At 49.1% G+C, this 25954-nt stretch overlaps 1 protein-coding gene across 6 annotated transcripts in view; it reads right to left on the bottom strand.

Moving 5' to 3' along the window:
• The window catches only part of TTK (TTK protein kinase), a 429767-nt gene that overhangs the window by 23415 nt on the left and 380398 nt on the right, over window positions 1–25954 (bottom strand). For 5 of the 6 annotated variants that reach the window (XM_063916870.1, XM_063916874.1, XM_063916872.1 and 2 more), the window contains one exon: window positions 14781–14871. The exons of the other annotated variant lie outside the window; for it this stretch is intronic. In XM_063916870.1, coding sequence (XP_063772940.1) covers window positions 14781–14871 — 91 coding nt within the window. Of the gene's footprint in view, window positions 1–14780; window positions 14872–25954 lie in introns of those variants that run through there. 6 annotated transcript variants of the gene reach the window in all.

Raw genomic sequence — 25954 nt, 5'->3', positions numbered from 1 at the left:
TACATTAAGATCCCACGGAGCCACTGGGGGCACAACCGGGGGCTGTATATGTAGTACTCCTTTTACAAAAGTCTGGACTTCAGGAACTGAAGCCAATTCTTTCTGGAAGAAAATCGACAGGGCCGAAATTTGAACCATAATGGACCCTAATTTGAGGCCCATAGACAATCCTGTTTGCAGGAAATGTAGGAATCGACCCAGTTGAAATTCCTCCGTCGGGGCCTTCCTGGCATCACACCACGCAACATATTTTCTCCAAATGCGGTGATAATGTTGTGCAGTCACCTCCTTCCTGGCTTTTACCAGGGTAGGGATGACCTCTTCCGGAATGCCTTTTCCCCTTAGAATTCGGCGTTCAACCGCCATGCCGTCAAACGCAGCCGCGGTAAGTCTTGGAATAGACACGGTCCCTGCTGAAGCAGGTCCCGTCTTAGAGGTAGAGGCCACGGATCTTCCGTGAGCATCTCCTGAAGTTCCGGGTACCAAGTTCTTCTTGGCCAATCCGGAGCCACGAGTATCGTTCTTACTCCCCTTTGCCGTATAATTCTCAGTACTTTTGGTATGAGAGGCAGAGGAGGAAACACATATACTGACTGGAACACCCACGGTGTTACCAGAGCGTCCACAGCTATTGCCTGAGGGTCTCTTGACCTGGCGCAATACCTGTCCAGTTTTTTGTTGAGGCGGGACGCCATCATATCCACCTTTGGTTTTTCCCAACGGTTCACAATCATGTGGAAGACTTCTGGATGAAGTCCCCACTCTCCCGGGTGTAGATCGTGTCTGCTGAGGAAGTCCGCTTCCCAGTTGTCCACTCCCGGAATGAACACTGCTGACAGTGCTATCACATGATCTTCCGCCCAGCGAAGAATCCTTGCAGCTTCTGCCATTGCCCTCCTGCTTCTTGTGCCGCCCTGTCTGTTTACGTGGGCGACTGCCGTGATGTTGTCCGACTGGATCAACACCGGCTGACCCTGAAGCAGGGGTTTTGCCAGGCTTAGAGCATTGTAAATCGCTCTTAGCTCCAGTATATTTATGTGAAGAGACATCTCCAGGCTTGACCACACTCCCTGGAAGTTTCTTCCCTGTGTGACCGCTCCCCAGCCTCTCAGACTGGCATCCGTGGTCACCAGGACCCAGTCCTGTATGCCGAATCTGTGGCCCTCTAACAGATGAGCACTCTGCAACCACCACAGAAGAGACACCCTTGTCCGTGGAGACAAAGTTATCCGCTGATGCATCTGCAGATGCGATCCGGACCATTTGTCCAGCAGATCCCACTGAAAAGTTCGTGCGTGGAATCTGCCGAATGGAATCGCTTCGTAAGAAGCCACCATTTTTCCCAGGACTCTTGTGCATTGATGCACAGACACTTTTCCTGGTTTTAGGAGGTTCCTGACAAGTTCGGATAACTCCCTGGCTTTCTCCTCCGGAAGAAACACCTTTTTCTGAACCGTGTCCAGAATCATTCCCAGGAACAGCAGACGTGTCGTCGGGGTCAATTGAGATTTTGGAAAATTCAGAATCCACCCGTGCTGTTGCAGCACTACTTGGGTTAGTGCTACTACGTCCTCCGGCTGTTCTCTGGACCTTGCCCTTATCAGGAGATCGTCCAAGTAAGGGATAATTAATACGCCTTTTCTTCGCAGAAGAAACATCATTTCGGCCATTACCTTGGTAAAGACCCGAGGTGCCGTGGACAATCCAAACGGCAGCGTCTGAAACTGATAATGACAGTTTTGCACCACGAACCTGAGGTACCCTTGATGTGAAGGGCAAATTGGGACATGCAGGTAAGCATCCTTGATGTCCAGGGACACCATAAAGTCCCCTTCTTCCAGATTCGCTATCACTGCTCTGAGTGACTCCATCTTGAACTTGAATTTTTGTATGTACAGGTTCAAAGATTTCAGAATTAGAATAGGTCTTACCGAGCCGTCCGGCTTCGGTACCACAAATAGTGTGGAATAATACCCCTTTCCCTGTTGTAGGAGGGGTACCTTGACTATCACCTGCTGAGAATACAGCTTGTGAATGGCTTCCAATACCATCGCCCTGTCTGAGGGAGACGTTGGCAGAGAAGACTTTAGGAACCGGCGAGGGGGAGACTTCTCGAATTCCAACCTGTAACCCTGAGATACTACCTGCAGGATCCAGGGGTCCACCTGTGAGTGAGCCCACTGTGCGCTGAAATTCTTGAGTCGACCCCCCACCGCCCCTGAGTCCGCTTGTAAAGCCCCAACGTTATGCTGAGGGCTTTGCAGAAGCCGGGGAGGGCTTCTGCTCCTGGGAGGGAGCTGCTTGGTGCACTCTCTTACCCTTTCCTTTGCCTCGGGGCAGATATGACTGTCCTTTTGCCCGCTTGTTCTTATAGGAACGAAAGGACTGCGGCTGAAAAGACGGTGTCTTTTTCTGTTGGGAGGGGACCTGAGGTAAAAAGGTGGATTTCCCGGCTGTTGCCGTGGCCACCAAATCCGATAGACCGACCCCAAATAATTCCTCCCCTTTATACGGCAATACTTCCATATGCCGTTTGGAATCCGCATCACCTGACCACTGTCGCGTCCATAAACTTCTTCTGGCAGATATGGACATCGCACTTACTCTCGATGCCAGAGTGCAAATATCCCTCTGAGCATCTCGCATATAAAGAAAAGCATCCTTTAATTGCTCTATAGTCAATAAAATACTGTCCCTATCCAGGGTATCAATATTTTCAGTCAGGGAATCCGACCAAACATCCATGCAGAGGCGATGGCTGGTCGCAGTATAACACCAGTATGAGTGTATATACTTTTCAGGGTAGTTTCCAGCCTCCTATCAGCTGGATCCTTGAGGGCGGCCGTTTCAGGAGACGGTAACGCCACTTGTTTTGATAAGCGTGTGAGTGCCTTATCCACCCTAGGGGGTGTTTCCCAGCGCGCCCTAACCTCTGGCGGGAAAGGATATAATGCCAATAACTTATTTGAAATTAGCAGTTTTCTATCGGGGTTAACCCACGCTTCATCACACACTTCATTCAATTCCTCTGATTCAGGAAAAACTACAGGTAGTTTTTTCAGACCCCACATAATACCCCTTTTTGTGGTACTTGCAGTATCAGAGATATGCAAAGCCTCCTTCATTGCCGTGATCATATAACGTGTGGCCCTACTGGAAAATACGTTTGTTTCTTCACCGTCGACACTAGATTCGGTGTCCGTGTCTGGGTCTGTGTCGACCGACTGAGGTAAAGGGCGTTTTACAGCCCCTGACGGTGTCTGAGACGCCTGGACAGGTACTAACTGGTTTGCCGGCCGTCTCATGTCGTCAACTGATTTTTGTAACGTGCTGACATTATCACGTAATTCCATAAACAAAGCCATCCATTCCGGTGTCGACTCCCTAGGGGGTGACATCACCATTACCGGCAATTGCTCCGCCTCCACACCAACATCGTCCTCATACATGTCGACACACACGTACCGACACACAGCAGACACACAGGGAATGCTCTTATCGAAGACAGGACCCCACTAGCCCTTTGGGGAGACAGAGGGAGTTTGCCAGCACACACCCAAGCGCTATAAATATATAGGAACAACCCTACAGAAGTGTTGTTTCCTTTATAGCAGCTTAATATATCAATATCGCCAAAAAAGTGCCCCCCCTCTCTGTTTTTTTACCCTGTTTCTGTAGTGCAGTGCAGGGGAGAGTCCTGGGAGCCTTCCTCGCAGCGGAGCTGTGCAGGAAAATGGCGCTGTGTGCTGAGGAGATAGGCCCCGCCCCCTATTTCGGCGGGCTCTTCTCCCGGTGTTTGTGAGACCTGGCAGGGGTTAAATACATCCATATAGCCCCAGGGGCTATATGTGATGTATTTTTAGCCAGAACAAGGTATTATCATTGCTGCCCAGGGCGCACCCCCCCAGCGCCCTGCACCCTCAGTGACCGCTGGTGTGAAGTGTGCTGACAACAATGGCGCACAGCTGCAGTGCTGTGCGCTACCTCATGAAGACTGAAAAGTCTTCTGCCGCCGGTTTCTGGACCTCTTCACTTTTCGGCATCTGCAAGGGGGTCGGCGGCGCGGCTCCGGGACCGGACTCCATGGCTGGGCCTGTGTTCGATCCCTCTGGAGCTAATGGTGTCCAGTAGCCTAAGAAGCCAATCCATCCTGCACGCAGGTGAGTTCACTTCTTCTCCCCTAAGTCCCTCGTTGCAGTGAGCCTGTTGCCAGCAGGACTCACTGAAAATAAAAAACCTAATAACTTTTTCTAAGCAGCTCTTTAGGAGAGCCACCTAGATTGCACCCTGCTCGGACGGGCACAAAAACCTAACTGAGGCTTGGAGGAGGGTCATGGGGGGAGGAGCCAGTGCACACCACCTAGTCCTAAAGCTTTTATTTTTGTGCCCCGTCTCCTGCGGAGCCGCTAATCCCCATGGTCCTGACGGAGTCCCAGCATCCACTAGGACGTCAGAGAAAATAAGATTTTACATACCAGTAAATCTATTTCTCGTAGTCCGTAGAGGATGCTGGGACTCCGTAAGGACCATGGGGAATAGACGGGCTCCGCAGGAGATAGGGCACTTTAAGAAAGCTTTGCACTCTGGGTGTGCGCTGGCTCCTCCCTCTATGCCCCTCCTCCAGACCTCAGTTAGGGAAACTGTGCCCAGAGGAGATGGACAGTACGAGGAAGGATTTTTGTAAATCTAAGGGCGAGATCCATACCAGCCACACCAATCACACCGCATAACTTGTGATACACTACCCAGTCAACAGTATGAACACCAACATAGCCTCGGTTAAACCGATAAACTATAACATAACCCTTATGTAAGCAACAACTATATACAAGTCTTGCAGAAGAAGTCCGCACCTGGGACGGGCGCCCAGCATCCTCTACGGACTACGGGAAATAGATTTACCGGTAAGTAAAATCTTATTTTTTCTAACGTCCTTAAGGATGCTGGGACTCCGCAAGGACCATGGGGATTATACCAAAGCTCCCAAACGGGCGGGAGAGTGCGGATGACTCTGCAGCACCGATTGAGCAAACATGAGGTCCTCCTCAGCCAGGGTATCAAACTTGTAGAACTTTGCAAAGGTGTTTGAACCCGACCAAGTAGCAGCTCGGCACAATTGCAATGCCGAGACCCCTCGGGCAGCCGCCCAAGAAGAGCCCACTTTCCTAGTGGAATAGGCCTTAACCGATTTAGACAATGGCAAACCTGCCGTAGAATGCGCCTGCTGAATCGTAATACAGATCCAGCGAGCAATAGTCTGCTTTGAAGCAGGAGCGCCAACCTTGTTGGCCGCATACAGAACAAACAGAGCTTCAATCTTCCTGATTCTAGCCGTTCTGGTCACATAAATCTTCAAAGCCCTGACCACATCCAGGGACTCTGAATCCTCCCAGTCCCGTGTAGCCACATGCACGACAATAGGTTGGTTCACATGAAAGGATGAGACCACTTTTGGCAGAAAGTGAGGACAAGTCCTCAACTCTGCCCTATCCACGTGAAAAACCAAGTATGGGCTTTTATGTGATAAAGCCGCCAATTCTGAAACACGTCTTGCCAATGCCAACAACATTACCACTTTCCACATGAGGTATTTCAACTCCACAGTTTTGAGTGGTTAAAACCAAGGTGACTTGAGGAAACGTAACACCACGTTAAGATCCCAAGGCGCCACCGGAGGCACAAAGGGAGGCTGAATATGCAGCACACCCTGCACAAAAGTCTGTACTTCAGGAAGAGAGGCTAATTATCTTTGAAAGAAAATGGATAAGGCCGAAATTTGGACCTTTATGGACCCTAATTTTAGGCCCAAAGTCACTCCTGTTTGAAGGAAGTGAAGTAGACGGCCCAAATGGAACTCCTCCGTAGGAGCAGCTCTGGCCTCACACCAAGAAACATATTTTTGCCATATACGGTGATAATGTTTTAACGTCACGTCTTTCGTAGCCTTGATCATGGTAGGAATGACCTCCTTCGGAATCCCTTTTTCCGCTAGGATCCGGCGTTCAACCGCCATGCCGTCAAACGCAGCCGCGGTAAGTCTTGGAACAGACAGGGCCCCTGCCGCAGCAGGTCCTGCCTTAGAGGAAGAGGCCACGGATCTTCTGTTAGCAACTCTTGCAGCTCCGGATACCAAGTCCTCCGTAGCCAATCTGGAACAATGAGGTTTGTTCTGACCCTGCTTTTTCGTATTATTCTCAACACTTTGGGTATGAGAGGAAGAGGAGGAAACACATAGACCGATCTGAACACCCAAGGTGTCACCAGAGCGTCTACCGCTACCGCCTGAGGGTCCCTTGACCGCTTTAGCTTTTTGTTGAGACGGGATGCCATCATGTCTATTTGAGGCAGTCCCCACCGACCCTTGATCTGTGCGAAGACTTCTTGATGAAGTCCCCACTCTCCCGGATACAGGTCGTGCCTGCTGAGGAAGTCCGCCTCCCAGTTGTCCACCCCCGGGATGAACACTGCTGATAGCGCGCTTACATGGCCTTCCGCCCAGCGTAGAATCCTGGTCGCTTTTGCCATGGCCACTCTGCTCCTCGTTCCGCCTTGGCGGTTTATATGAGCCACTGCCGTGACATTGTCTGACTGAATCAGAACCGTTTTTTCCAGCAGCAATTCTTCCGCTTGACGCAGGGCGTTGTATATGGCCCTCAACTCCAGGACGTTGATGTGGAGACAAGTCTCTAGATTTGACCAGAGACCTTGGAAATTTCTTCCCAGTGTGACTGCTCCCCAGCCTCGGAGGCTTGCGTCCGTGGTCACCAGGACCCAGTCCTGAATGCCGAACCTGCGACCCTCTAGTAGGTGAGCACTGTGCAGCCAGCACAGGAGAGATACCCTGGTCCTGGGAGACAGGGTGATCCTTCGATGCATTTGTAAATGGGACCCGGACCACCTGTCCAAGAGGTCCCATTGAAAAGTCCTCGCATGGATCCTGCCGAAAGGGATGGCCTCGTATGAAGCCACCATCTTCCCCAGGACCAGCGTGCAATGATGCACTGAAACCTGTTTTGGTTTTAATAGGTTCCTGACCAGGGCTATGAGCTCCTGAACCTTTTCGACCGGAAGAAAAACCTTTTTCTGGTCTGTGTCTAGAATCAGGCCCAAAAAAGTTAGACGTGTTGTAGGGACTAGCTGGTACTTCGGTATATTGAGAATCCAGCCGTGTAACTGCAACGTCTTAATGGACAGAGACGCGCTGTCCAGCAACTTCTCCCGAGATCTCGCCTTTATGAGGAGATCGTCCAAGTATGGGATAATTGTGACCCCATGCCTGCGCAGGAGCACCATCATTTCCGCCATTACCTTGGTGAAAATTCTCGGGGCCGCGGACAGCCGAAACAGCAACGTCTGAAATTGGTAGTGACAGTCCTGCACTGCAAATCTCAGGTATGCGTGATGAGGGGGGAATACTGGAACATGAAGGTAAGCATCCTTTATGTCCAGGGACACCATCCAATCCCCCCCCTCCAGGCTGGCGATGACCGCCCTGAGTGATTCCATTTTGAACTTGAACTTCTTCAAGTACAGGTTCAGGGATTTTAGGTTTAAAATGGGTCTGACCGAACCGTCCGGTTTCGGGACCACAAACAGGGTTGAGTAATATCCCTCTCCTTGCTGGAGATGAGGAACTGTGACAATCACCTGTTGAATATACCATTTTTGGATTGCTGCCAACACTAGCTCCCTCTCTGACGGGGAAGCCGGCAGAGCTGATTTGAAAAACCGGAGAGGAGGCAAGTCTTCAAATTCCAGCCTGTATCCTTGAGAAACAATCTCTAATGCCCAGGGATCCACCTGCGAGTGAACCCAGACGTGGCTGAAAAACCGAAGACGAGCCCCCACTAGATCTGCCTCCCCCCGGGAAGCCCCAGCGTCATGCGGTGGACTTTGCAGACGCAGGGGAGGACTTCTGCTCTTGGGAACTAGCTGTGTGCAGCTTCTTTCCCCTGCCTTTCCCTCTGGCAACAAAGGACGATCCCCGTACCTTTTTGTTTTTATTGGAACGAAAGGACTGCATTTGATAATGAGGTGCCTTTTTTGTATGCTGCAGGGGTACATAAGGTAAGAAATTCGACTTACCAGCCATAGCAGTAGAGACAAGGTCCGAGAGGCAGTCTCCAAACAACGCCTCCCCTTTGTAAGGCAAGGACTCCATATGCCGCTTTGAATCGGCGTCTCCCGTCCACTGTCGGGTCCACAAGAGCCGCCTAGCAGAAATAGACATAGCATTTATTCTGGAGCTTAATAAACAAATGTCTCTCTGAGCATCTCTCATATACAAGGCAGCATCTCTGATATGCTCTATGGTCATTTGAATGGCATCCCTATCTAAGGTGTCAATCTCCGTAGATAAGGAATCTGCCCATGCCACAACCGCACTACAAACCCAGGCCGACGCCATAGCCGGTATAACAATAGTACCTGAATGAGTGTAAATGTGCTTCATGGTAATTTCCTGCCTGCGATCAGCAGGATCCTTGAGGGAAGCCGTATCCTGAGAAGGCAGTGCCACCTTTTTGGACAAGCGTGTCAGCGCCTTGTCTACTTTAGGCGAAGATTCCCATCGTATCCTATCCGTTTGTGGAAAAGGATACGCCATAAGAATCCTTTTGGGAACTTGTGGTCTCCTATCCGGAGATTCCCAAGCCTTTTCGCACAATTCACTCACTTCAAATGAGGACGGAAAGGTGACTTCAGGCTTTTTCCCTTTATACATGTGTACCCTCGTGTCAGGGACAGGGGGTTCCTCAGTAATATGCAAAACCTCTTTAATGGCAATAATCATGTACCGAATACCTTTTGCCACCCTCGGCTGTAATTTTGCATCTTCATAGTCGACACTAGAGTCAGTATCCGTGTCGGTATCTGTGTCATCGATCTGGGATATGGTGTGCTTCTGAGACCCCGAAGGGCCTGGCGCCACAGGGACAGGCATGGACTGGCTACCTGACTAATCCCTAGCTTCAGCCTTGTCTAACCTTTTATGCAATAGATTGACATTTGCATTCAAGACATTCAGCATATTAACCCATTCCGGTGTCGGTGTTGCCGACGGCGACATGACATTCAAGCACTCCCCCTCCACATTAAGCGAGCCTTCCTCGTCAAACATGTCGACACACGCGTACCGACACTTCACACACACAGGGAACCTCTTTTCTGAAGACAGTATCCCATTCAAGGCCCTTTGGAGAGACAGAGAGAGTATGCCAGCACACACCCCAGCGCAAAGACCCTGGAGACCAACACAAAATGTTTTTCCCCCAGCCGCGCTGTATAATATGTTATCCGCCAATTATGTGCCCCCCCTCTCTTTTAAACACCCCTTTACCGTGTGTAAGCAGGGGAGAGTCCGGGGAGCTTCCTCTCAGCGGTGCTGTGGAGAGAAAATGGCGCTGGTGAGTGCTGAGGGAGAAGCCCCGCCCCCTCGGCGGCGGGCTTCTGTCCCGCTCAAACTTACTAAAATATGGCGGGGGCTCTTTTATATACATGTACAATGCCCACCTGTACATGTATATTGTCTTTTGCCATAATAGAGGCATTATATTGCTGCCCAGGGCGCCCCCCCCCCCCCCCCCTGCGCCCTTACAGTGACCGGAGTATGTGAGGTGTATGGGAGCAGTGACGCACAGCTGCAGTGCTGTGCGTTACCCTCAGTGAAGCTGAAGGCTTCTGCCGCCTGACGTCTTCTGACTTCGGTTCTTCTGGCTCTGTGAGGAGAACGGCGGCGCCCAGTAAGAACCTGTGTTCACCCCCTCTGGAGCTAATGGTGTCCAGTAGCCGTGGAAGCAGAGCCTATATTAGACAAGAAGGTCTGCCCCTCTCTCCTCAGTCCCTCGATGCAGGGAGCCTGTTGCCAGCAGTGCTCCCTGTAAAAAAGTTGAAAAAAATCCAAACAAAAATGCTTCTAGGCAGAGAACTCAGGAGAGCTCTCTGCAGTGCACCCATCTTGCTCTGGGCACAGTGTAAAACTGAGGTCTGGAGGAGGGGCACAGAGGGAGGAGCCAGTGCACACCCAGAGTCCAAAGCTTTCTTAAAGTGCCCTATCTCCTGCGGAGCCCCTCTATTCCCCATGGTCCTTACGGAGTCCCAGCATCCTCAAGGACGTTAGAGAAATGGACAAGGCCGAAATCTGGACTTTTATGGAGCTCAGATGTAGGCCCACATCCACTCCTGCTTGTAGAAAAACCAGGAAATGTCAGAGATGGAATTCCGTCGCAGAAAATTTTCTGCTCTCACACCGAGAGACTTATTTCTTCCAAATACGATGGTAATGCTTAGACGTTAACCCCTTCCTGGCTTGGATCATAGTCGGGATAACCTTGTTAGGGATCCCTCTCCTGGCTAGAATCAGCCGTTCAACTTCCATGCCGTCAACCGTAGCCGCGGTAAGTCCTGATAGACGAACGGGCCCTGTTGCAGAAGATCCTCGCGCAGAGGTAGAGGTCACGGATCTTCGAGGAGCATCTCCAGAAGGTCCGCGTACCAGGCCCTTCTTGGACAGTCCGGAGCAATTAGAATTGCTTGAATCTTTTCCCTTTTTATTCTTTTTAGAATTCTTGGGATCAGATGAAGTGGAGGAAACACGTACACTATCTGATAGACCCATGGATTCGTCAGGGCATCTACCGCAACCGCCTGTGAGTCTCTCGACCTGGAACAATACTGCTTGAGCTTCTTGTTGAGACAAGAGGCCATCATGTCAATTTGTGGATATCCCCATCGACTTGTCAAGCACATGAACACTTCCGGGTGAAGGCCCCACTCCCCCGGGTGCAGGTCGTGTCTGCTGAGAAAGTCTGCTTCCCAGTTGTCTACTGCCGGAATGAAGACCGCTGACAAAGCCACAGCGGTTTTCTCTGCTCAGAGGAGAATTCTTGACACCTCTGACATTGCTGCTCTGCATTTCATTCCGCTCTGTCGGTTTATGTACGTTACTGCCGTCACACTGTCCGACTGGACCTGAATGGCCCGATCTTGAAGATGTGAGGCCTGCAGAAGGGCGTTGTGTATGGCCATAAGTTCCAGAATGTTGATTGGAAGGACGACTTCCTGACTGGACCATCTTCTTTGAAACTGCACCCCCTGAGTGACTGCTGCCCAACCTCTGAGGCATGCATCTGTGGTTAGCAGAATCCAGTTCTGAATTCCGAACCTCGACGAGGTGAGGAGTCTGTAACCACCACAGAAGGGAGATGCTGGCTTTTGGCGACAGACGGATCTCCTCTGGTGCATGTGAAGATGTGATCCGGATCATTTGTCCAACAGATCGAGCTGGAAGTGTCTTGCGTGAAACCTTCCGTAATGAAGAGCCACGTAAGAGGCCACCATTTTCCCCAGAAGGCGAATGCATAGATGCACCGATATCCGGGTTGGCTTCAGGACATCCCGAACTATCGACTTGATTACTAATGCCTTTTCCAACGGAAGAAACACCTTCTGCGACTCAGTATCCAGTATCATTACCAGGAATGGGAGCCTCCGTGTTGGCTCCATGATCCTGGAGAAGTTTGGTTGAGAGAGCAATGCTGTCCAGCAACCTTTCCCTGGACGGTGCTTTTATCAGGCGATCGTCCAGGTACGGAATTATGTTCACTCCTTGTATGGGGAGTAGAAACATCATCTCTGCCATCACCTTGGTGAACACCCTCGGTGCGGTGGACAGACCAAATGGCAGGGTCTGGAACTGGTAGTGACAGTCCTGCAGTGTAAACCGTAGATAAGCCTGATGAGGCTGCCAGATCGGAATGTGCAGTTACGCATCCTTGATATCCAGAGACACTAGGAATTCCCCCTCCTTCAGACCTGAGATCACCGCTCTTAGAGACCCCATCTTCAATTTGAACACTCGTAAGTACGGGTTCAACGGCTGGAGGTTCAAAATTGATCTTACCGAACAGTCCGGTTTCGGTACTACAAACAAGTTGGAATAGTACCCCTTGTTTAGCTGATGAGGTGGAAATGGAACAATGACGTGAGTCTGTACCAGTTTTTGGATGGCATGTTGTAAAGTTATACTTGCCTCTTGTGAAACCGGCAAGCCTGATTTGAAGAATCTGTGAGGTGGGAGCTCTTGGAACTCCAGTCTGTAGATGACCCAGGGTTCTGGCACGAATTTGACCAGTTCTGACTGAAGAATTGTAGGCACGCTGCCACCTGACAGCCTTCCAGGTATTGCGGTCCACCGTCATGCTGAAGTCTTTGAGGAAGCAGAGCCTGAGCTCTGTTTCTGAGCACCTGCTGTTGCTGGTTTGCGTGATTTACCTCTTGCGCCGCTGGAGGACGTAGAAGCACCTCTGGATTTGCCCTTGAACCAAGCCTTCCGAAAGGACTGTAACATTGAAGCTGAAGAAGACTTACCCGCACAGTAGCTTTGGAGATCCATTTGTCTAATTCATCGCCGAACAAGGCCTCTCCTGTGAATGACAGGCCTTCCACGCCTTTCCTGAAATCCACGTCAGCAGTCCACTGGCGTAGCCACAAGGCCCTGCGTGCCGACACTGCCATAACAGTGGTGCGTGCGTTAAGCAAGCCTATTTCCTTTATGGCTTCCACCATATAGTTTGCAGAGTCCTGTATATGCTGCAGGAGTAAGACAACATCCCCCCTAGATAAGGAATCTAACCCCTCAATTAGGTTACCTGACCATTTAGCAATGGCATTTGTGATCCACACACATGCAATAGTGGGTCTTTGGGCCACCCCAGCAGCTGTGTACAGTGATTTCAGTGTAGTCTAAATTTTACGATCAGCCGTGTCTCTCAGGGAGGCTGCACCCAGTGGCAGGCAATACAATTTCACGTGACAGCCTAGAGACAGATGCGTCCACTATCTGTGGATTTTCCCATTTTTTCCTATCCTCCAGAGGAAAAGGAAAAGATGAGAGCAACCTTTTAGGGATCTGAAACTTCTTATCAGGAAAAGTGACTGAGGACTTCTTTTTTTTACATTAAAATAAGATTCCTCACACTCCTCTGACACCTTATCAGGAATATGCAGAACATCTCTTATAGCCTCTATAAGAGCCCCTATTCCCTGTGACAGAGCTGCATCCACCCCCCCCCCCCCCCCCATCCTCCTCCACCTCCCACCTCTCCCTCCTCCAGGTCTGACTTTTCAGTGTCAGACTGCAGGATATGGGCCAGAGTTTGTGTTTGGGGACTGAGCCTCTGTTCATAAACTCACCCACGGTCTGTTTTAAGTATTGCGGGCCTTTCTCATTGCGGGATAGTTTTGTAGAAAGAGATGAGATCATTACCTTAAGAGAATTAACCCATTACGGTTCATCCCCGCAAGCCTGTGAACCCAATAGTGAGCCCCCTGGTGAAGAGGAACACTCTGTGGTACAAGACACACACACTTTGCCTGACATAATGTAATATGACAGCACAAACACACAGGAAAATGTTAAGCACAATTAACCCACAAAGAGCCCTTCAGGGAGACACAGTTGTTTGGAGCCAACCCCCACCGCGCCCTTATCGCTAATGCCAAGCTTAGCCGGGTCGCAGACTAAGTACCCTGATGGGGGACTTAGTACACCAATAGTCGCTCCCCTATGACCACCTGGTACCACTGAGGTAATCTGGAGTCACACTGGAGGAGCTGCGCGCCCCTGTCCCGCCAGCGTCTGTGTGTGTCCACTGCAGAAGGAAAATGGTGCTGGTGCGCTGCTGGATCCTCTCAGTGAAGCCCCGCCCCTTCAACGGCGAGCAGTCTTTCCGCCTTTTTTTATACTGGCTGAGGAATCAGTGCTTAAAATGGAGAGAACCATTTTAAGGCTGTTGTGCCAGTATGGGTCCTGTGTACAGTTTACGGGGACGCAGTTGTGTACTGTGTCCGGAGACGCATTCCGCCCCCTGTAGAAGCCGTGCGTCTCCTTACCCTCATTCCGCCATAATGGTCGGCGCCCCGCTAGCCTGGGCGCCGGTTCAGTACACACCACTCTTCTGGCTCTATTAGGGGTGGAGGCGTGCTGCGGGACTGTACGCTCGCTGTGGTGGGGCTTGCAAATAGGTCCCTCAGGAGCTCAGTGTCCTGTCAGCGGGTAACCCTTCAAGAGGTTGGGCCGTCCCCCACCCCCATCTCCCGAGTCCCATGAAGCAAGCAGGCTGGTGCCAACCAGTCCTGCCTGAAAATGACAGACATATAAAATAAATGCAGAAAACTCTTCAGGAGCTTCCTTCAGCGTGACCGGCTGCTCTGGGCACATTTTCTAAACCGAGTCTGGTAGGAGGGGCATAGAGGGAGGAGCCAGCCCACATTATCAAATTCTTAAAGTGCCCATGGCTCCTAGTGGACCAGTCTATACCCCCATGGTACTAAGTGGACCCCAGTATCCTCTAGAACGTAAGAGAAATAAGCATATTCCTGGCAATAGCGACACAGTGCATAAAAATGGTCTAACAATGTAGGGTGTCGGGGAATAAAATAGTTTACAAAGAAATGTGATACGATATAATGAACAGAATAGTAGGAAAACTGATTTCCATGGAATAGCTAATTAGCAATTTAAAATGAAGCAAACAGCAGGAATAACGTTTAACCATTTAACAATGAGGGGCTTGTTAACTATTAGTGAAAACTTCTAACAAATTAAGTGTCCTTTCCTACACCCAGGTACTACGTGTTCCGCCTTATCGTATTTGAGGAGGAAAAGGATAGTAAGAGTATGCAGAGAACAGATATATACTTTCACTGTGTTTAGCAATCGGCAGCTGAAAATAATTATTTTAAAGTTAATATTTAAAAAACCCCGGAAATGTTTTACATACCTGTTCGTGAAGGAGGCTGAATCTGTACATAAGGGTGTACTAAAAGCGCTGCAATGGATATCCGCTCCTTGGGATTTCTCACTAAACATTTCTATTGAAAAATGTACAGTAAATAAAAACATAAAAGAAAAGAAATATAAAATGACTATGGCTGAAATAATGATAGACTATTATAGAAGCTTCACCAAGTAATACAGAGTAAGTAAGTGAGTGTGTGTATATATATATATATATATATATTTCAATAAAAGAGCTGCGCAGTAGATACACTTTCCTTTTTCTCATATCCAATAAAAGATTTGAAAAGTCCCATGTCCCGTTTTCTTAATGATGTATGCTGCCGCTTCCTCCGTTTAGGAATTGTAACCACCAATTCCAATACACATGTAACGAAAGAGAAGTGGAGGGCGCAGGTATGAGTAAAAGATTTACAATTTCATTTATTTAGAAACAAATGCTCACATACATCTTAGCTTAAAATGTTGCGTTCCGTCCTTCACATAACAGTCAAGCCACGGATCCGCTCTCTCACACAGCCGGTTTTCCGTCTCTTATCCGAGAAACGCCAGCAGTTGATTTTTCTCACCGGGACTGGGATCAGGTTGTGACCGTCTCTCACCAGCTCCACAGGCCACGCCCAATGATGATAATTATTATATAAACAATGATTTGCGAAATAATGTTATACGGGTAATTATATGATAACTTGTTAGTTAAGAAATCAAATTGGGAGCAAATATGTTGGAAACGTATAAAGGTTTTAGTATCTATATGTGTGTATATAATTGGTTAGTCCAGTTGCTTTTAATTATTGTAGATTGCATAGGCCCAGATGATTATAATAAACAGGTGTTTCTGATGGTATAAATGAAATGTAAGATGATGCATAGCCACACCCCCTGACGAAGTCCGTAGACGAAACGCGTTGGGCGTGGCCTGTGGAGCTGGTGAGAGACGGTCACAACCTGATCCCAGTCCCGGTGAGAAAAATCAACTGCTGGCGTTTCTCGGATAAGAGACGGAAAACCGGCTGTGTGAGAGAGCGGATCCGTGGCTTGACTGTTATGTGAAGGACGGAACGCAACATTTTAAGCTAAGATGTATGTGAGCATTTGTTTCTAAATAAATGAAATTGTAAATCTTTTACTCATACCTGCGCCCTCCACTTCTCTTTCGTTATATATATATATATATATATACACACATACATACATACATACATACATACAGAGAGAGAGAGAGAGAGACAGAAAGAAATGGAGAGAAAGAGCGAGAGAGAGACAAAAGAGAAGAGAGAAAAAAAAAAGTCTTCCCAACAAGGATTAAAAAGGAATTATTTAAAATAAGATACACTGGAGTAGTTTTAAACATGGTGCAAAGCCCAAATCTAAATGGTGGGTGCTGTGGCAAAGCTGAATTACAATTTTCATCAGTACCTATGACAATGCTGACAAAAAATAAGAATTTACTCACCGGTAATTCTATTTCTCGTAGTCCGTAGTGGATGCTGGGGACTCCGTAAGGACCATGGGGAATAGACGCTGGGCACTCTAAAGAAAGATTCAGTACTATCTGGTGTGCACTGGCTCCACCCTCTATGCCCCTCCTCCAGACCTCAGTTAAGGAAACTGTGCCCGGAAGAGCTGACATTACAAGGAAAGGATTTTGGAATCCAGGGTAAGACTCATACCAGCCACACCAATCACACCGTATAACTTGTGATAAACTTACCCAGTTAACAGTATGAACAACAACTGAGCATCACTCAACCGATGCTACATAACCATAACCCTTTGTTAAGCAATAACTATATACACGTATTGCAGAAAGTCCGCACTTGGGACGGGCGCCCAGCATCCACTACGGACTACGAGAAATAGAATTACCGGTGAGTAAATTCTTATTTTCTCTAACGTCCTAGTGGATGCTGGGGACTCCGTAAGGGACCATGGGGATTATACCAAAGCTCCCAAACGGGCGGGAGAGTGCGGATGACTCTGCAGCACCGAATGGGCAAACACAAGGTCCTCCTCAGCCAGGGTATCAAACCTGTAGAATTTTGCAAAAGTGTTTGAACCCGACCAAGTAGCAGCTCGACAAAGCTGTAATGCCGAGACCCCTCGGGCAGCCGCCCAAGAAGAGCCCACTTTCCTTGTGGAATGGGCTTTCACTGATTTCGGCTACGGCAATCCCGCCGCAGAATGAGCCTGCTGAATCGTGTTACAGATCCAGCGAGCAATAGTTTGCTTTGAAGCAGGAGCACCCAGCTTGTTGGATGCATACAGGATAAACAGCGAGTCAGTCTTCCTGACTCCAGCCGTTCTGGCTACATAAATCTTCAAAGCCCGGACTACGTCCAGCAACTTGGAGTATTCCAAGTCACGAGTAGCCGCAGGCACCACAATAGGTTGGTTCAAATGAAAAGATGACACCACCTTTGGCAGAAACTGCGGACGAGTCCGCAATTCTGCCCTGTCCATATGGAAAACCAGATAGGGGCTTTTACATGACAAAGCTGCCAATTCTGACACACGCCTAGCTGAAGCTAAAGCCAACAGCATGACCACTTTCCACGTGAGATACTTTAGTTCTATGGTCTTAAGTGGCTCAAACCAGTGGGATTTCAGGAAATCCAACACCACGTTAAGATCCCAAGGTGCCACTGGTGGCACAAAAGGGGGCTGAATATGCAGCACTCCCTTAACAAACGTCTGAACCTCAGGCAGTGAAGCCAGTTCTTTTTGAAAGAAGATGGATAGGGCCGAAATCTGGACCTTTATGGACCCTAATTTCAGGCCCATAGTCACACCTGACCGTAGGAAGTGCAGGAATCGACCCAGCTGGAATTCCTCTGTAGGGGCCTTTCTGGCCTCACACAAAGCAACATATTTTCGCCATATACGGTGATAATGCTTTGCTGTCACGTCCTTCCTAGCCTTTATCAGCGTAGGAATAACTTCATCCGGAATGCCCTTTTCTGCTAGGATTCGGCGTTCAACCGCCATGCCGTCAAACGCAGCCGCGGTAAGTCTTGGAACAGACGGGGCCCCTGTTGCAACAGGTCCTGTCTGAGAGGCAGAGGCCATGGTTCCTCTGTGAGCATTTCTTGCAGTTCCGGTACCAAGTCCTTCTTGGCCAGTCCGGAACAATGAGTATTGTTTTCACTCTTCTTTTCCTTACGATTCTCAGTACCTTGGGTATGAGAGGAAGAGGAGGAAACACATAGACCGACTGGAACACCCACGGTGTTACCAGTGCGTCCACAGCTATCGCCTGAGGGTCCCTTGACCTAGCGCAATACCTTTTTAGCTTTTTGTTGAGGCAGGACGCCATCATGTCCACCTGTGGCAGTTCCCACCGACTTGCAATCTGCGTGAAGACTTCTTGATGAAGTCCCCACTCTCCCGGGTGGAGGTCGTGCCTGCTGAGGAAGTCTGCTTCCCAGTTGTCCACTCCCGGAATGAACACTGCTGACAGTGCTTGCACGTGATTCTCCGCCCAACGAAGAATCCTGGTGGTTTCCGCCATCGCCACTCTGCTTCTTGTGCCGCCCTGGCGGTTTACATGAGCCACTGCGGTGATGTTGTCTGACTGAATCAGCACCGGTTGGTTGCGAAGCAGAGGCTTCGCTTGACTCAGGGCGTTGTATATGGCCCTTAGTTCCAGGATATTTATGTGCAGACAAGCCTCCTGACTTGACCACAACCCTTGGAAGTTTCTTCCCTGAGTGACTGCCCCCATCCTCGGAGGCTCGCATCCGTGGTCACCAGGACCCAGTCCTGTATGCCGAACCTGCGGCCCTCGAGAAGTTGAGCACTCTGCAGCCACCACAGAAGAGACACCCTGGCCCTGGGGGACAGGGTGATCAGCCGATGCATCTGAAGATGCGATCCGGACCACTTGTCCAACAGATCCCACTGAAAGATCCTCGCATGGAACCTGCCGAAGGGAATGGCTTCGTATGATGCCACCATCTTTCCCAGGACTCGCGTGCAGTGATGCACCGACACCTGTTTCGGTTTTAAGAAGTCTCTGACTAGAGTCATGAGCTCCTGAGCCTTCTCCGCCGGGAGAAACACCTTCTTCTGGTCTGTGTCCAGAATCATGCCCAGAAAGGGCAGACGCGTCGTAGGAATCAGCTGCGATTTTGGGATATTCAGAATCCAGCCGTGCTGTTGCAACACTTCCTGAGAGTGTGCTACGCTGATCAGCAACTGCTCTCTGGACCTCGCCTTTATGAGGAGATCGCCCAAGTATGGGATAATTGTGACTCCTTGCTTTCTCAGGAGCACCATCATTTCCGCCATTACCTTGGTAAATATTCTCGGTGCCGTGGAGAGCCCAAACGGCAACGTCTGGAATTGGTAATGACAGTCCTGTACCACAAATCTGAGGTACTCCTGATGAGGTGGATAAATGGGGACATGCAAGTAAGCATCCTTGATGTCCAGAGACACCATAAAATCCCCCTCTTCCAGGCTTGCAATGACCGCTCTGAGCGATTCCATTTTGAACTTTAATTTCTTCAGATAAATGTTCAGGGATTTTAAATTCAAGATGGGTCTGACCGAACCGTCCGGTTTCGGTACTACAAACATAGTGGAATAGTAACCCCTTCCCTGTTGAAGGAGAGGAACCTTTACAACCACCTGCTGGAGGTATAACTTGTGAATTGCTGCCAGCACTACCTCCCTTTCCATGGGGGAAACTGGCAAGGCCGATTTTAGGTAACGATGAGGGGGCGTCACCTCGAATTCCAGTTTGTATCCCTGAGACACAACTTGTATAGCCCAAGGATCCACCCGTGAGCGAACCCACTGGTGGCTGAAATGTCGGAAACGCGCCCCCACGGCTCCTGGCTCCGCCTGTGGAGCCCCAGCGTCATGCGGTGGATTTAGTGGAAGCCGGGGAGGACTTTTGTTCCTGGGAACTAGCTGCGTGGTGCAGCCTCTTTCCTCTACCCCTGCCTCTGGCAAGAAAGGATGCACCTCTGACTTTCTTGCTCTTTTGCGAACGAAAGGACTGCATTTGGTAATACGGTGCTTTCTTAGGCTGTGGCGGGACATAAGGCAAGAAATTTGACTTCCCCAGCCGTAGCTGTGGAAACTAGGTCTGAGAGACCGTCCCCAAACAATTCCTCACCCTTATAAGGTAAAACCTCCATGTGTTTTTTTAGAGTCGGTATCCCCTGTCCATTGCCGAGTCCATAAGACCCTTCTGGCAGAAATGGACATTGCGTTTACTCTAGAGCCCAGCAGGCAAATGTCCCTCTGGGCATCCCTCATATATAGGACCGCGTCCTTGATATGTGCCAGGGTCATTAGAACAGAGTCCCTGTCCAGGGTATCTAACTCCTCAGACAGAGTATCCGTCCATGCTGCTACCGCACTACACATCCAGGCCGAAGCAATTGCTGGCCTCAGCAGCGTACCAGAATGTGTGTAAACAGACTTCAGGATAGCTTCCTGCTTTCTATCCGCAGGATCCTTTAGGGCGGCCGTATCCTGAGACGGCAGGGCCACCTTCTTAGATAAGCGTGTCAACGCCTTGTCTACCCTGGGGGAGGATTCCCAGCGTAACCTGTCCGTTGGCGGGAAAGGATACGCCATCAGCAATCTCTTGGAAATTACTACCTTCCTATCCTATCAGGGGAATCCCACGCTTTTTCACATAATTCATTCAATTCATGTGACGGAGGAAAAGCCACTTCTTGCTTTTTCTCCCCATACATATAAATCCTCTTGTCAGGGACAGGATTTTCCTCAGAAATGTGTAACACATCCTTCATTGCCACAATCATGTAGCGGATGGCTTTAGTCATTTTAGGCTGCAACTTTGCATCATCGTCATCGACACTGGAATCAGATTCCGTGTCGACGTCTGTGTCAACTAACTGGGATATTGGGCGCTCTTGAGACCCTGACGGCCTCTGCGCTGTGGGAGCAGGCATGGGTTGAGACCCCGACTGTCCCAAGGCTACAGCTTTATCCAATCTGTTATGTAAGGAGCTTACATTATCATTTAACACCTTCCACATATCCATCCAATCAGGTGTCGGCCCCGTCGGGGGCGACACCACATCTATTTGCACTTGTTCTGCCTCCACGTATCCTTCCTCATCAAACATGTCGACACAAGCGTACCGACACACCGCACACATACAGGGAACGCTCTGACTGAGGACAGGACCCCACAAAGGCTTTTGGGGAGACAGAGAGAGAGTATGCCAGCACACACCCCAGCGCTATATAACCCAGGGATTACACTGTACCTTAGTGTTTACCCAGTAGCTGCTGTTATACATACATATATACAAAGATGCAGTCCACTGGTGTAGAATAACCAGATAATTCCCCCAGACAGGGACCAGGCGGCACTCCACGGATTTTTGAAAACAGCAGCTTATTTATTTAAAGTGCAAATAGTGCATAGTGAGCATAATTCCGACGTTTCAACGCCCATAGGCGTTTTTTTCCAAGGTGCTCAAACTAGTGTTTACTACACTAGTTTGAGCACCTTGAAAAAAAATGCCTATGGGCGTTGAAACGTCGGAATTATGCTCACTATGCACTATTTGCACTTTAAATAAATAAGCTGCTGTTTTCAAAAATCCGTGGAGTGCCGCCTGGTCCCTGTCTGGGGGAATTATCTGGTTATTCTACACCAGTGGACTGCATCTTTGTATACATTCATGGGATGGCACCCCGGTGGCTGTTATAATAGTGAGTGCCTGCTACATCCTTCTTGCTATATATATATATATATATATATATATATATATATATAGCATTATATATATCTATATCTGCGCCTAAATTTATGTGCCCCCCCCTCTCTTTTTTACCCTCTATTGCACCTGTATACTGCAGGGGAGAGCTTGGGGAGCGTTTTTCCAGCGGAGCTGTGAAGAGAAAATGGCGCTGGTGTGATGAGGAAGAAGGCCCCGCCCCCTCAGTGGCAGGCTTCTGTCCCGCTTCTCATGTGTAAAAATGGCGGGGGCTCGCTCATATATACAGTGCCTGACTGTATATATGTATACTTTTGCCATCAGGTATCTTAATTGCTGCCCAGGGCGCCGCCCCCCCCCCCCCCCCCGCACCCTACAGTGACCGGAGTGTGTGGGTGTGCTGCGGGAGCAATGGCGCACAGCTGCAGTGCTGTGCGCTACCTTAAGTGAAGACAGGAGTCTTCTGCCGCCGATTTCGATGTCTTCTTGCTTCTGCTGCTTCCGTACTTCTGGCTCTGCGAGGGGGATGGCGGCGCGGCTCCGGGAACGGACGATCAAGGTTAGGTACACCTGTGTTCGATCCCTCTGGAGCTACTGGTGTCCAGTAGCCTAAGAAGCGCAACTTAGCTGCAGTGAGTAGGTTTGCTTCTCTCCCCTCAGTCCCACGTAGCAGAGAGTCTGTTGCCAGCAGAAGCTCTCTGAAAATAAAAAACCTGACAAAATACTTTCTTTTCTAGCAAGCTCAGGAGAGCCCACTAGGAGCACCCAGTTCTGGCCGGGCACAGATTCTAGCTGAGGTCTGGAGGAGGGGCATAGAGGGAGGAGCCAGTGCACACCAGATAGTACTGAATCTTTCTTTAGAGTGCCCAGTCTCCTGCGGAGCCCGTTTATTCCCCATGGTCCTTACGGAGTCCCCAGCATCCACTAGGATGTTAGAGAAATGAGTACTTTGTGCAGAAACCTAGGACTTTGTTTGGATTAATGAAAACGTATAACGGAACAGATTTTTAATACAGAGTGCTGCCATTAATTTATACCTCACCACAAATAGTAGAAAAAGAACAAATGTTTGGTTTTAATGGTAAACTGACGCATTACAGCCTCCTAATTATATGCATTAAGGGCCTGATTCTGAATTGTAGGGAAACACAATGGTTTGCGTACAACTTCAGTACCATGCATGCACAAAACCCATACTCCACATGTGGAGAATGGGTCGTGTTGTCACACGCAATGCCCACTAAGCCGCAGCATGACTGATATGCTGCTGTCATTTGAAGGTGGGGATAAGGGTGGCAATGGTAAGAATTTTACAAACCGGGTCGTCATCCCCAATGTATAGGTGCGTTGAGGCCAGGGTCTGCACCCGTCTCTGGCAGCATGAGTTTCCTGGCTTTCCTGAGGGCATTTGCATATATCCGTATAGTAGCTGCTGTACAATAAATCAGGCTCTAAGTACAGAAACAATGGTAGACAAGAGGTGTGCGAAATAGCAGATGCTGCAAGTGTTCCTCATTTAGAGTGTTTACACTGTAAAACCTAACTTTAGTGTGTGTGACAAGAAAGGGGTACCCAGCACTGTACAAAAGGTTATGCCTGCTGGGGGATTCTCTATTGCTGGAAAAAAACCTGTCTTGGCAATCCTCAATCTGTCCTTAAATTGCACCATGTGGCCCTGTTAGAGGACTGACATTGGTTAACTTGGGTTATTTCATGTCAAGTTATGTAACAAAATATGAATAAAAGGTGCTTAGAGCACACAGATATACAAGTGTTGCATAACAATTAAATCAGCAGTCACGTGGTGCATCACCTGATCAGTCACCTAACTGCATCGCGTTGCAACAAAGATACATCTCTGGTATAGAAAAAAAGAAAAAGAACGAGACACCCGGTGCTAGCAAAGTTGCACAGGAGCTGCCATCTCACTCAAGCCAGGCATCTTGTCATACTGAAGTTAGATGTATAATAAAAACTCTATACCTCAAAAGGCAATTTGATTAAATACCATGTTGGCAAAGTGCTGTCGTAATGCACGCAAAAGCAGCACATCGTAATGTCAGCATTGCTCATTTTACCTTGCAACCCCATGGGGTTAGTATCAGTGATGAGCGTAGCTGCACATTTCATTCCAACATTGTATTTAAATATAACAGAGTCCAAAATTATTTTCTCGTAGTCCGTAGAGGATACTGGGATCCATTTAGTACCATGGGGTATAGACGGGTTCACTGGGAGCCATGGGCACTTTAAGAATTTGATAGTGTGAGCTGGTTCCTCCTTCTATGCCCCTCCTACCAGACTCGGACTAGGAAACTGTGCCCGAGGAGACGGACATACTTTGAGAGAAGGATAGATAATAAAGTGGTAAGATTACGAACCAGCACAGACAAACAAGAGGAAAGCCATACTAACCAAAGTTGAAACAGGAACAGCAACAGCTGAACCAAACAACAATACTTAACCAAATAACAATGCAGGAAGAACGAAGCACCGGGCAGGCGCCCAGTATCCTCTACGGACTACAAGAAAAGGGATTTACCGGTAGGTAATTAAAATCCTATTTTCTCTTACAACCCTAGAGGATACTGGGGATCCATTTATAACCATGGGGAAGTACTAAAGCTCCCAAACCAGGTGGGAGAGTGCTGAGATTCCTGCAGAACCGATTGACCAAACTGAAGGTCCTCAGAGGCCAAAGTATCGAACTTGTAGAACTTTGCAAACGTGTTCGAACCTGACCAAGTAGCTGCTCGGCAGAGCTCTAAAGCAGAGACACCCCAGGCATCTGCCCAAGAAGAACCCACCAACCTAGTCGAGTGGGCCTGTACAGATTTTGGAACCAGCAATCCTGCCGTGGAATAAGCAATGGACTGCTTTGTAGCAGGACACCCAATCTTATTGGGAACATAAAGAACCAACAGCGGGTCCGACTTCCTGTGACGAGCTGTTCGCTTTACATACACCTTCAAAGCCCTCACAACATCCAAAGACTTTGAAGTAGCAGAGGTGTCAGTAACAACTGGAACCACAATAGGGTGGTTGATGTGAAACGCAGACACCACTTTAGGAAGAAATTGCTGACTAGTTCTGAGTTCAGCTCTGTTTTCATGGAAAATTAAATAGGGGCTCTTGAGAGACACAGTCCCCAGCTCCGACACATGGCTTGCTGAAGCCAAGGCCAACAGTGTGACGGTCTTCCACGTAAGGTACTTTACATCTACCTCATGTAACGGTTCAAACAAGTCCGATTGGAGGTACTGCAGCACCAAATTAAGATATCAAGGTGCCGTGGGAGGCACAAAGGGAGGTTGGATGTGCAGAACACCTTTCAAGAACGTCTGGACCTCAGGAATAGAAGCCAATTATTTCTGAAAGAAAATGTACAAGACCGAAATCTGGACTTTTATGTAGCCCAGATGTAGGCCCACATCCACACCTGATTGGAGAAAAAGTAGGACACGTCCCAGATGAAATTCCACCACAAAAAAGTGTCTGCGCTCACACCAAGAGACATATTTCTTCCAAATACGGTGGCAATGTTTAGACATTACCCCCTTTCTGGCTTGGATCATAGTCGGGATAACCTTCTCAGGGATCCCTCTACCGGCTAGAATCAGCCGTTCAACTTCCATGCCATTAAACGTAGCCGCGGTAAGTCTTAATAGACGAACGGACCCTGTTGCAGAAGATCCTCGCAAAGAGGTAGAGATCATGGATCATCGAGGAGCATCTCCAGAAGGTCCGCGTACCAGTCCCTTCTTGGCCAGTCTGAAGCAATGAGTATTGCTTGAACCCTTTTCCCTTTTTATTCTCTTTAGAATTCTTGGGATCAGAGGAAGTGGAGGAAACACGTACACTATCTGATAGACCCATGGAGTCGTCAGAGCATCTACCGCCACTGCCTATGCGTCTCTCGACCTGGAACAATATCGCTTGAGTTTCTTTTGGATATCCCCATCGAACACTTCCGGGTGAAGGCCCCACTCCCCTGGGTGCAGGTCGTGTCTGCTGAGGAAGTCTGCTTACCAGTTGTCTACTCCCGGAATGAAGACTGCTGACAACGCCACAGCTGGGTTTTTCTACCCAGAGGAGAATTCTTGACACCTCTGACATTGCTGCTCTGCTTTTCGTTCCGCCCTGTCGGTTTATGTACGCTCCTGAAGTCACATTGTCCGACTCGACCTGAATGGCCCGATCCTGAAGAGATGAGGCCTGCAGAAGGGAATTGTATATTGCCCTGAGTTCCAGAAAGTTGACTGGAAGGACGACTTCCTGACTTGACCATCTTCCTTAAAACTACACCCCCTGGGTGACTGCTCCCCAACCTCTGAGACTTGCGTCTGCGGTTAACAGAATCCAATTCTGAATTCCGAACCTCTGACCCTCGACAAGGTGAGGGGTCTGTAGCCACCACAGATGGGAGATCCTGGCTTTTGGCGACAGA

The sequence above is a fragment of the Pseudophryne corroboree genome, chromosome 4 (assembly GCF_028390025.1).
Source record: "Pseudophryne corroboree isolate aPseCor3 chromosome 4, aPseCor3.hap2, whole genome shotgun sequence".
In the NCBI taxonomy this organism is placed as follows: Eukaryota; Metazoa; Chordata; class Amphibia; order Anura; family Myobatrachidae; genus Pseudophryne; species Pseudophryne corroboree.
This window is presented reverse-complemented; position numbering and strand designations above follow the sequence as displayed.